The sequence below is a fragment of the Branchiostoma belcheri genome, unplaced genomic scaffold (assembly GCF_001625305.1).
Source record: "Branchiostoma belcheri isolate BF01 breed outbred unplaced genomic scaffold, Haploidv18h27 scaffold52, whole genome shotgun sequence".
Lineage (NCBI taxonomy): Eukaryota > Metazoa > Chordata > Leptocardii > Amphioxiformes > Branchiostomatidae > Branchiostoma > Branchiostoma belcheri.
The window spans coordinates 1463171-1476225 of NW_017804154.1; the positions used below are offsets into that span (position 1 = coordinate 1463171).

At 42.0% G+C, this 13055-nt stretch overlaps 2 protein-coding genes across 3 annotated transcripts in view; one reads left to right on the forward strand and one right to left on the reverse strand.

Annotated features, from left to right (window-relative positions):
• LOC109480800 overlaps window positions 1-8391 on the forward strand; it is a 12373-nt gene extending 3982 nt beyond the window's left edge. For both annotated transcript variants that reach the window (XM_019783113.1, XM_019783112.1), the window contains 7 exons: window positions 1172-1282; window positions 3705-3868; window positions 4161-4334; window positions 4622-4691; window positions 5371-5505; window positions 5676-5850; window positions 6509-8391. In XM_019783113.1, coding sequence (XP_019638672.1) covers window positions 1172-1282; window positions 3705-3868; window positions 4161-4334; window positions 4622-4691; window positions 5371-5505; window positions 5676-5850; window positions 6509-6737 — 1058 coding nt within the window. In that variant the 3' untranslated portion in view covers window positions 6738-8391. The remainder of the gene's footprint in view (window positions 1-1171; window positions 1283-3704; window positions 3869-4160; window positions 4335-4621; window positions 4692-5370; window positions 5506-5675; window positions 5851-6508) is intronic.
• A 487-nt stretch (window positions 8392-8878) lies between these two features.
• On the reverse strand, window positions 8879-11325 carry LOC109480801 (RIIa domain-containing protein 1-like). Its single transcript, XM_019783114.1, has 4 exons — window positions 11184-11325; window positions 10675-10751; window positions 10276-10322; window positions 8879-9857 (listed from the first exon to the last, which is right to left on the reverse strand). The coding sequence occupies exons 1-4, from the start codon at window positions 11310-11312 to the stop codon at window positions 9757-9759; spliced, it is 354 nt and encodes a 117-aa protein (XP_019638673.1). The 5' UTR covers window positions 11313-11325; the 3' UTR covers window positions 8879-9756.
• Window positions 11326-13055: the final 1730 nt, after the last annotated feature.

Sequence of the window (13055 nt, forward strand, 5' to 3'; positions counted from 1 at the left end):
GCTAGAGTTGACTTTTCCTACTTGCTAAATGACTGTTCCTTAGATAAAAACAAATGGTAAAAGACGTGTTTTAATTGTACTTCGCCACAATATGAGGTATTTTTGTTCTATTGTCAGCTTGGTGCAATCCTGAAAGTCTGTTGGCTAATTTATAAGAGAATTAAGATGTACTCGTACATATTTGCCTCACTAAAGGTAACTTGGAGAAGCAAAATTGTGTTTTGATAAGAGACAAATAGAAGACATGTTGATTGCAATAGTGTGACGATTGCCCACACAGGTGAGCTTGTGGCGTCCCTGGTTGCCATGGATACATAGCACGTGGTCTATGTCACTGTTTAACGTTGGTGACATATTTGCCGGAGTTTTTTTGCCGTTCAATGTGTACTTGTGTCCTTGTTGTCAGCGGTCCTCAAATATTAGAAGATATAGGTTGCCTTGGAATCTAACTTTAAGGCCTTAAACAACATCAACGAAACTTTCGTACAATTATAAGGTAAACCCAGCAGAACGAGAGAGTACAGGTGGTTTTAACTTAAAAGCAGGGGCGGGGATTTTTTTTTGTTTTACGACATAAAACTAGAATTGGCGAAACGTATTACAATGTACGGTATGACAATATATGGCAATTGGTGTTTTGTTTCATTCTTATGCATTGTTTTCTATGGCAACGGCCAACATTATGACACCTGCCCTTTACATCAACAGTTACTTATCTGCGACTTTAAATATTTATTCGCTGCAAACGAGGTCACTAATCGGCTTCATTATTGCTCTCAAAACTAACCAAACCTTTGGTCTCCATCAGATATAGTCTAACATTCTTGAGAGAGGCTAGAAGGACCGATGGTTACCGTAGGACTGTCCCAATAAGCAGATGAATCAACAGAGGTGTTTTTTTTTAAATATTCCAACATCTCACGACTAGACATGGCGACGACACACTCATTTTTTTCAATTTCATTTATGCCGCCACCGACGCAGAGGACAAATACAGGACAGGACAATACTCATTTTCACTTTAGTTAAGAGAGGCCATTTTGATCCTAAAGCAACTACATTTTGTACTACTACTGTGTCATAACATGTGTATCGCTAATAAAATGATATAAGCAATTTTCGATTCATGAAGATTTCAAACACTGACAAATCGCACCGTTTCGTTCCCCAGTGCCACACACAGGGGACCATGTGGTGAAGAAATTTGTCAGGCCGTCGATGCAATACCTGAAGCAGTCGCTGGAGCCCCCACAGCAACAACAAATCTATCACCAACCTCCAGGTAAGACAGTGCAATACATATTTTTTTATCCCTTACTGTCAGGATCATATAGCAGATATATAAGTATGTAACATTGGCAGTCGTGCTTTGATGCACACAGAGCCTGCTACAAACGCTAGGAGGCGCTGCTCGATAGCGCAATTCTGAGTTGTTGGTTAGATAGATGGTTTTCAATCGACAGGTACTAGGTCTGTCATAAAGGGCAATTGTAGAGTTGTGGAATTTGTTATGTGGTAATAGAGTTTGGAAGAGAGTTTCCGAAATTGTGGACACGGTCTGGTACTCGTCGGTACTTTATAGACGGTTCGCGACTCATTACTAACTAAGGTTGCGGTGAGTTTGTTGTTAAGAACAATTCTGACTCTGACCGAAGTCTGTGCGAACTCCACACGTGAACTGAATTTGAACACTAAACCAGTCTCGGGTATCTTTTTGCACGAGAAGCCTCTTCTACGCACACTCCAACCAGGGGTCACGAGTCATACGACACTCCGGCGCGGTTGCCAAGGACGCTTTTCTGCCGTACCTGCAGTGCTATTATATCACCTGGAGGTGTCTGTTGCCACCCTGTAGGACTAACAATAGTCAGACAGTCACGGTCTTAGTTCAGACTAAAGGGCCTTGTGGCAGCCCGGTCTCGCTTGGCGGAAAATCTCTCCAACGAGAGCTGTGGAATTTTGAGGTCTTTCTTGTGACAGGTGAGGTTTTAGGTTGTCTGGTGTTGACAGAATTTCTTAGCGTGACCGTCTTTTTGCCTGAGACACTTGGTCAGTGATTCTAACACGAGCTTTGTAAGATTATACACGGAGTTAAAGGTAAAGTAGGCCGAACTGGACGCGTATTACACGAATAAGCTTCGTCAGAGTAGCTAGAAGAATTTGGGGCATATTTGCTCACTCGGATGTGCAGTCATTTTTGCCTTGATTCACTCATATAACTGCGCTCTTTCAATATCATAGTGAAAGGTAACAATTTTCGGACAACTATGACGGCACCTATCTGCCGACAAACTATGTGTGTATTTGCCATGTTCCATCCCACCATGACATTGTTTGAAAGCTGAAAGGTCGGGAAAAGGGCTAGTTTTGCACACATGATCTACGCAAATCCACCGGGTCTAAAACAGTGTGACTGTGTACACATAAACAGCGGCATGTTTAGTACCTAACATTCAATGCACGTAGTTTGGCACCGCTCAGAAAAGTCGTGAGCACTTGAACCTGAACCCGGGACACACAGACGATGTAACATCATCGGATGTTTTCGCTCTGAGCCTGTGCAGAATCTCATTTTTTCCGAAGAGAAGCCGGTTGAATGTTTAGGTTCGACTTATGGCTGTGCTTTGGTTATACAGACGCCGTTGACACACAAAAACTAGACCAACTATAGTCTGTACAGCAACCTGTAAGCGGATCTTTCCCGTAAACACTGGATCTGACACAGTGCCGGCGCACAGTGGGAACTAAGCCGTCCGATGTTGGCTGGGATATACTAAAACAACCTGTCCAGCGCCGACCCATTCTCCGTCTGCGTCATGAATTACAATGAAAACATCGACCTTTACAAAGGGGTTCCTTTGGAGAACCAACCTCGATACCGGGCACGTAATTTGGACATTGTTGCTGCTTCCTGTGGAGAATAGCAACTGCAGTAACGTCCACAATGCTTCTCGTATCGATTGGAGGTGCATGCCTTCTACACAGCTAGACAGAGTTTGGTGAATCGGTCTTGCTTTGTCTGCTTGGTTAAAGAAAGAAGAAAATGGAAAGTAATATATACATGTATATACTAGTACTTTCTCACAAGTGAGCTGGATATTAGGGAGAAAAAAATGCTAGTTAGGTGCGTATATGTGATTGTTATCTTTTGGTGCCGCACTAGTACATGTGTATGGTACCTAAATTAGGTGCGTACAGGTGAATCTTATCTTTTGGTGCCATCATGTTTAGACAACAGACTGTCCCTGGGGGATTCAGTCTCGTCACCATTCTGCAATTTTCCGTATAATATGATAATCCGTGTATCGTGTCATCATCTGTCGTGTGTCAAACTCTAGAAGATCGACGGGACCGAGAAATGTTCCTGCATAGAAAATGATTAATATCCTTCTTCACTCTCCGCATATGATTTTAAACGAGGTGTCGTTAACTGGGCCTGTATGCTGTCGTGCTGCATTGAAAGAAAAGTTAGCTACTCATTTGCGGCGGAGGGAGGGCACATCACGTAGGAAACGAATTGGTGTGTTGTTATGACTGCGTAGTTTGAGTTGCCATGTCAAACTATGCGAGCAGCAACCATCCAATCAATAAAATCAACAAACGAAAGGCATTCAGGTGGTTTAATGGCGCAGACTTTCATTTCCTTTCACTGAGTAGTCGCCCACTTTTGCTTATGGTGCCTGTGTTGTTTGGTATTTCCTTAGACCCAGAGGTACCGCGAGTAACTGTCCAGGCTCGCCTACCTCAGTACAAGCCTAGAGAGAAGTGGGTAGTGGTCAACAAAGGACCGCCGACAGCACCGGAGGACCAGGCTCACTGGTCAACCTGGAACACTCGGACACCCTTCCACCCTCCCACAGCACCACAGGTAATACTGCTTCATCATCACGTAAAGGATTTTAACATTCTCCTTTCTAAAATACGTATTATGGGTTCCAGTTTTAGGCAACAGGGAGAAGGTTAATATATTTTGCTAAGTTTATGAGACGAAATGATGCACGTATTAACTGTTTTGAATACATTGATTATGCGAGATAAAACTTCTGAGATGGTTTAATGAGGCACGCATGAAAAATCATATACTTGATGTGTTACAGTATAACATCAGTCTCATTTATTGGTAAAATGACACTTCATTTTTTGGTTCCTTTGCTATAAAGCACCACGTGAACTCGGTTCCGAGCAGACCAAAGACGGCTCCTCCTGGCGAATTTAGGGAGGAAGAGCAGGAGTGGACGACGTACCGAACGGTGAAAACCCCGCCGCACGCCATGACGGGCTACACGGCGTACCCGCAGTCCCACCAGCCCATCCCGCCGCCTCAACACAGGCCGGTAAGTGTCCACGAACAAGTGCTTTATAAAAGATCATATAAAATCCAAGGTCATGCTGAAGTAAAACTGCAAAAAAAAAAGTATTTGGCAGCGTCAGACGCGATGCAATATCACCATAACGTTCCAGCTACGTATTGTGAATAAAAAATGTTCAGAAGAAAGCGAAAGTGCTATAAGTAGTAACGAGACGTGAATGTGCAGTACTGCAGAAACTAAAAATGTATGTCTTGTACATGTTGTTAACTTTGATCGTACGTAACCCTTGTTGTTTTGTTCTCACTTGCCAGGTGAGTGCTATGACGACAGACGGACAGGTGGGCAAGTTCAAGACTTGGGCACAGAACGCTGACGACTACGGTAAGACGACTTCACAAAGACGCGACTAAAATCCTTCTGGTCCTTAAGTCTCTTCCCATTTCCAGTACCAGTTGCCAATCAATGCCCACAACTGAAACAATGTACTGTATAGTGTTGCTCTGTACGGTAATTGTTCATTGTCGTTGCGGCTTTTCATATTAGCTAAAGGTTTACTCGTTTTTGTTATGGGTTTTCAATCTACCCGTACGAGACAACACACTGAATAGATTCTGTTAGCAATTTTGGATGACACATTAGACTAAGTGTATGAACCTTTCTGTCCGGCGCAAATTTGATTGGCGGGTGGGGGGTTAATCTTGCTGCACACAGTACTGCGTCATTTACTTAAAATACCCGGGAGTCGCCAAGAGAGTTCTGAAGGACATTGGCTCTTTGTCAAAACCTTTATTAAATCAGCCTTCTCCCCATAGTGAATGGTTCCGCAGGAGGTGATGTAAATAGGCTTGTTTTAATGCAATTTCTGAGGCGCGTCGATTTCACGAATATTATACTTTGTGCGGCTAACTCACTCTTTGAGATGCCTGTTGTTGTTCTTGTTTGACATTAGAAAAAAGGAGCGTCATTAAAACTAGGAAACACATATAGAAAATAATACTGTACACCACCGTTGGTGATGGCCGTGTTTAATCACGTCACCGTCTTCCCTCCCGTTGTGCAGAGAAACAGATAGTTTACGACATGTTGAAGAGTCTGAATGGCGGGAAGTCAGCCGGGCCTGAGCGGTCCCAGCCCAGCTCCATGCGCGTACATGTGGCCACACGGGGCAGCTCACCTGTACGTCTGGAGAAGTCAGGTAGGAAAAGAGATGCCTTAACACACGACATGTGATTGACTAGTAACGTGACGAAAATTGCAAAGCCAAAGAACCAAATACACCGGGTTCGCTACTTCAAGAGCAATTCGGGTGAAGCTTCGCTACTTTCATTGAAAAAAAGGTGTCGTTTTTTTTTTACCAACTTGCAGCGTCCCAGAATAGAGCCACTCGTTCTGCACCTGCGCGACAACGGCGCAAGCTGGCCCCCACCGGCGCCAACAACGGACCGCCCCCGGCCTACAGGCTGAACGGGGTGGACGGCAGGGTGGACGGGAACCCCCGCGAAGAGAAGGTCCTGAAGGACTACATGGAGGACTTGGAAGAGTAAGTGTCTTATGAAGCTGTCAAACCTGATCTGAAGGCACATTATTTCAGGACTTTACACTGCTGAAGGTCTCCTTCGCTTTTATAAAGTGTTTTGACGGAAGGCGGTTCGAATGTAGCCAAAAACAAAATATTTCCAAATAAGCGTCAACCACATCATTCGAATGTGGTGGTGGCTTGCAAAGTAAGGGCTAAATGAGTAAAGAGGATAACATGGGGTGTCTCAGTCGGAGGGATTGCCAAAAAGTTTCATCCTCGCTGCTTTCTTATGCTTCTCTGCTCTGCACACAGAAAGGCATACCTGTCACAAATCTTCAAGAGTTCGGGAGGTAAGAAGGAACGGTAAGTCGCGGTGACGTCACACAACTAATGACGTTAGCCGTAGTCCTGATCACGCTAACCACGTGTCAATGTTTATCAAGAAGGGACCACTGTGGTGCATTTTTTTGTGCTTTTCAAGGCCCCTTATCATCTCTGACACATTTTCGAAGCCGTTGGTTTGTGGGTTTCCTTGTCAGGCTACTGATTTGCTATTTTTGTTCCTAGATCTCGATAGAACAACAATAAAGAATTGCTCAGAATTGTGGATGGATTGCAGGAGGAGTTAGAGCAATTCATGTGACGTTCCCATCATTGATCATTCTATTATTCCTTCCAGTCAAGTGGAGAGCGGCAAGACCAAGGTGACCATAGCACGACTGCCCCCTAACCCCCCGCGGTGGTACCGCAACCAACCCAAGAAGTCGCTGGACTACACCTGTAACGTCAGCTTCTTCCAACATGTCCGCCCGCCGCACCGCAGTCACTTCATCATAGCGCCTGACTGGACCTCCGAGAGACTCACCGTCAAGAAGAGGATAGATCACATGGTGTCTAGTTCTGTGTAACCAGAAACCTTACCTAACAAGCACACTTTCCAAAAGTGGCTAGTAATGTCATAAAAGCACCCCCACACAGAACAAGCAGCAAAACAGGGAGTTTTTAAAGAAACCTTAGTGCAGAAACCTTAGTGCAGAACATAGATCTATGTACCACGTTTGCACGGTCAGCGTTTGGACTTTGGAAGTCCAGAGAAAAAGTTTTGAACGATTAGCAGGGATATGGATGCAATTTGTTCCCCGGTAACTCAGCCCTCTTCCAGGCTTGATAACACAACACACATACCATGTCCTCCTCTACCTTGAACCATAGCGTTTGTTATGAATTACCGACGTTGAAATGAATTTAATAAAATTGTTTCATCCTCGGCAAACTGCACTAAACTGCTGCTGAAGAAAGGGCTTAGCCTAACATTTTTTGTAACTTGTTATTCATTTATACTTGATTCACATTTCTGTTACAATGTTGAAACCTCACCGTAATTACTCACTAAACCTTAAATCGCACGACTTGAATATTAATCAAATAGAGGGATGTTTAAGTAATACAATTACTGTACATTTGTGATAGCTGGTGAGTACTTTAGATAATTGAACTGCAACACGTTAACTTGGCAAATGATAGGTGGCATGTTAAGCTGGTTTACAAAGGAGAACTTCATGAAGTAACCCAATGTCTAGACAACATCACGAATGTCGATAGTACGGATATGCAGATAGTGTGGCTGTTCCGCAAGTTGGTACTGGTGGGGCAAGATGGGAGGGCTGAACGTGAAGTGATTAGTACTCACGAATAACAGAGAACATCGGAACTTATAACATCAAAGCGACTAAATCACAGCCCTTTCCACCCTACTGTGTTGTAACATAGTGTTGAGCATGCTAGTAGAGTTTTCTCACTGAGAAGTCAAATACACTGATGTACAATGTATATGTAAAAGCACATTATGTTTACATGATGATGAAATGACCTTGCTATACAGTATATTGTACTTTTATAGATGAGAGTGATGTAACTACAATGATAACGTTTGAATTGATAGTTCGCTGTACAATTTTCCTAGAGTTTATAGGAAGATGTGCAATTTTCCCACACAAAAGCAACACGTTTGTTACTTCTGTCAATTTTTTGAAGGAGCAATGTTTTTTGCCTTAATTTTCACATGGATTTTGTTTTACAAACACACCTTATGTACACACATGTCAAATACATTAAAATCATCGGAACTGGGTACAATGTGTATTTATCTTCAATTGATATATATATGTCAGGGTAGAGATTGCAATCTGGCAGAATCGCCGATTCTACCGGTAAAGATCCCAATAGGAGTCAACAGATATCGCAATCAGGATGCTGGGAATGTGTTAGGCTGGTCTCCAGTTTATAAAGTCTGAGTTTCACGTCAAGTCATTGATCTAAAGCGACCTGAAAGTTGAAAAGAAAGTTCTGTCTCTTAAGCGAAAATCTTAAGATCTAAAATTCTAAATTTTAAAGACAACTCGGGGGCTGTATAAACAAAAGAATGATTTTGGTTTGGCGAGATAAAACAAAACGAACAAACTGCTATACCATACATACCTTTTACATAAACACCACATATAATAAACATACAATCGTCACCATAGCAATAGCAAAAGGGTAGTCCGGATCGAGCCGAATTGATTAGCTTTGATCCGGCTTCGATGCAGCTCAAAGCCGGATCAAAGCGAATCAATTCGGCTCGATCCGGACAATTTTACCCTAGTGGGAATAGGGCCTAAGTCCTGAGCGGGGCACGGTGTACGTCTGATTTTTATGTCGGTAAAATATAGGATCACTAATCACTTTCAGCCGTTTCATCGTCAGGACGAAACGATTACCATAAATCATTGCAATAAGAATAAATACACACAAACAAGGAGAAATATACCTACTGGTGCCCACCGCACAAAAGCATTAGGCCACAAAAATGATAGTCAACAACCACATCACGGTCCTCATCACCGAGAGAACAAGTCTGTCGTCAAGTCGGCTAATCCATTTGCGCAGTAGGGGTGTTGCAACCAGTACTGTTTAGACGTTAGCGAACAAAACCACACAAAAGTAGATACCCCACACGACATCCCTGTAGCATTGGGCAGGTTGAGTTACATAGAGGTCATATCAGAGATAAATTGACAACAGGAGTTGGTGAAATTTAATGCCACATTGTTGAAACACAATTACATCCATACTCAATTAAGTTACTGGTATATACATTACAAAACAGTCCTAGAAATGTTGTCATGTTGTGAAGCTTTCATTAATCAAACACTGACTTTCCCTCCACCGATTGAAAGAGTTGACATCTATTTTTTTTTTAAACGTTCCAGTTAGACTCAATTGAATGTTATTTGTAGTGTTGAAATGTACAGAATACATGTATGTACATAGCGGAAATAAAACTTTGCATCTTTTGATATCTAGATGTGGCTTTGCTGGGGCTTCCTAATCATAAAGCAGACATTGAGAAGAAAGGATTTCCTGACTGTCCTGTTTGCCAAATAGTCATCATTTCGATACAGGGCAAGCCAGTTAGAAGATAGTATATGTCAGTATATTAAACACAAAAATAGATGTGAGTCTCCATATTTCATAAGTACATTGTATGACGCTTGTTTCTACCCAGGATACTAGTATTATTGACAGACTACTATTAACAATTTATAGTTTTTAATGCTGTGTACCATGAGCTACACAAGGTTTATGTCATTCAAACAGCATTTCAAATGCTACAAAACATATGTAATGGTATGTACAATACCTGGAATGTGTTAAAGGTTCCTGATTGAGAAGAGAAGTACAAAATTCTGCTATAATGTGATGATTACAGATAACAAAATTTAGCACTTGCTATGAACTATCCTGGGACTAGTTCCTACCTTACATGTGGTAAGGCAAAAACCTACACACAAGCACTCCGTAGTCTATATACAGATTTCAGATGATATAAAATGAGACAGTCGGCACAATATGATATTTGCAGAATTAGCAATACACTACTGCATTTCACAATCTCTTCTTAGCCTGTGATGCTATCCTTTTCTTCTCCTCTTGTGCTGCAACTTCCTTCATGACTTGATCAGGCAATTCTGGGTTCCTGAAGTATTCTGGACCAACATGGTAAAAAAAAGAATATTAGTTCTTCTGGGAGAAAAAGAGCAATGGTTGTTTACATGAATCCAGTTACCTTGTCTAGAAATTACTAGTACATGTATAAGATTTATAGGGCTTTTCATTGATGTCATAATAATCATAATTTGAACCCCCTGGCTACCTTGTTGGTAGGCAAATTACAGCAGCAACATGTTCGTGTATTTAACAGACATGTCATCCAACAATGTAACATGTATAACATTAATGATCTACATACAACTTACAAGTCATAATCCTCCTTGAATACACCAAAGAAATACTGTACTTTGAAAACATCTAGGTTGTAGAAACTAAATCATATTAACATTCTTACAAAGTTACAATGTTATACTTATAGCATCATTTGTAAGTGAAACAATCTTCAGTACTCACCTGCAGCAAACTCCCTGATATTTTCAGGTTTCTTTGCCAAAACATCACTGTGGAAAATGAACACAAATATCTTCATTTGAGCACAATCAGAAAAAGAGATCATGAAAAGTACTAGTAATGATTTGAATCATGTCTAGTATACGTGCGATCACCATTACATTGGAGTAGCAAGTGGCAAAAAGCAAGTGGCAGTTGGGTGATTTGCATATCAATAATTGGTGCATGGCTATGCCTATGGTACCAATAATTAATGTGAACAAAAACATTGACTGCTTGGATTTTGACCATTTCATTTTGAATTTGATTTGATTTTGATGTTTCAAGAAGACTGTGAAGTCACAATGGCCAAAAGACAAGGCAAGACAAGATAGACATGATCATCTTTCTGTCAGTTCATACCTGAGGAAGCCAGACACCATACAGGAGACTTCAGGATGCTCCCTGAGATAACGCTCATTACCTAACCTGGTCTGCACCTACACAGACAAACCACAGAGATACATTTTCATACAATAACCATTGGTCATCATCATCACTATAGCAACTCTTAGCAGAAGTTAGTGGAAGATCACTGTAGCATAAAATAATACAACAGATGTAGCATGATGAAATATTATTATAACGTGTTACTCACATGTTGAATATGTATACAGAGGGCTAGAACCCACATACACTTTCACATTATTGTTTATTGTTCACAAAAATTACAAAGTACAGTTAGGTGTGAGGTAACATAGGGAGGGGGCCGTTGTTTGGATCTGGTATGGTGGTAAGTAAGTAAACTAGCCTGGGGAGGGGGGTCAACATACATTTTGGAATAATGGCACTACTTCTCGGCAGAAGATGGTCGCTACACAGGACCTCTCTGTGACATCCTGCTCTCCACAAAGCTTTAGGAGATCCCCTACCTTGAACTGATTGAGCTTGGCCTGCTGTTCCTCGCTGAGAGCGCCTCGATCAAACGGTTCCATCCCCTGAGGAGGATCCCGCTGCGGTTTCGGCACACCTTCCGCCATCTTTGTTTTTCTCAACAACATCCAAACGCAAATAAAAAGTCCAATTGGGCCATAACTACGGACTCCGATGACTATTTGTCACATTAGAAATCATATATATACGATTATAATCAGAGGGCAGGCGTAGCAGATGTTGTAAAATGAACAAAACTATTTTGAAGTGAATTTCCATCCGATTCCGTTTTGCAGCGGTGTACCTATGGTTTCAATGTACGCGCAAACAATAGAGGTAACCAAGGTAGCAGGCAGGTGAGGTAGGGTCGGTTCACCTGGAATACTAGTATTGTACCCGCCTGGTGTCAGGCCTGAGAATACTGGAACAGACTCGCGGTCCTACAGACCGAGACCGATGCTTTTCTAGTCAATTTGGTGAGAACACATTTACCGATATGTAAACCAACACTGAGCAAAGAATTCATCATTGTACCGCATCTCGCAGTGCACGTGACTCTTTTCGAGTGAAAACGTCATTGATTAACTGTCGCCAGTCTTCTCATGCTCACCTTTTCATGACTCCTGTCAGCGAAGCAGGACTACATGTAAATAAAGAGAAACAACCGAACTAACAAGAAACAAAGTCAACGCCAGCTAGGCTTTAGTAGAATCTTATATTCCACAGGAAAGCGTGTGCAGTACTTATCTGTCTGTTCAACAGGACATTTCACCCACACAACATTCCATTAATTGTTTGCTTTGAAAGTTGGAATTTTCATTTCATATTACTTATGTTTTCAGTTGACCTTCGGCTCTTTAACACTGGTCTCACCGGACACCTTCACATGGCAGTGTAGAAATCTAGATGAAATGGAAATAAAGAAAGGTTGATTTTGTAAGCGGACACTTTAATGCTTCATCTTTGCTGAATTTCTTATCAACTTCAATGATTTTAGCCAGTCAAACTTCGCGCCAATGACAAATGCCTGGTTTGGCAACCTGTGAATTATTTTGTTGTCATTTATCATCGATCACTTAAAGTGTATTGTGCATAACTGTATTAATATCCTAGTATAAGTAAAGAGACAACCAAGATTTTATTCAGCCGTACATACATTTTTAACACATCCTAATTTTAATAAGAAGACATATGTAATAGTGTTGCTTTTGAACTGGACAGACATTTACACTCAACGATCGGTATATACATTTATACTCACCAAAATAGAGAATTATGTTTCGGTGTAGGAAGATATGGAGCAAACGCCATCAGGAAACATCCAAGTACATGAGAGGTCATCCCTATCTGTGCTATCCAGTGGTCGATCGTCGACCCAGCGCCTGAAAACTAGGCTCGAATTCCGACGACACTGAAGAAGATGGACCCCACATTTAGACTGGCATGAACGTCCCGACGGCTACGGGGTCCCAACAGAAGGGCGAGTCCATCATGTAGAGGGTGGAAATTAGTGAAAAACCGCCATGTGAAAAAATGTCAAGGAGGTGATCGACATAGTAGCACCACAGTCTCCACCGCTTGTGGTCAGAGTCGGACTTTGCTTTGAACAATATGGTTTACGGAGATGGGTGCAGAAATGCGGCCGGTTTTCTTTCGCATGGGGGTTATTTCGAACTAAGAAAGCGGAATAAAAGAAGCAGAGACCGAACAACTCCAAGGATAGCCAGACTGGATTGGTGAACGATCTTTGTCGATCGAGCCAATAGCCAGAGAAGAGAAAGTACGCTGCACCTGCTCCTAACCCTTCGCACATGTACAGTACTAGCCTGGTTACCAAACCTATTATAGCTCCCGAGTCCTACATCCTCTCC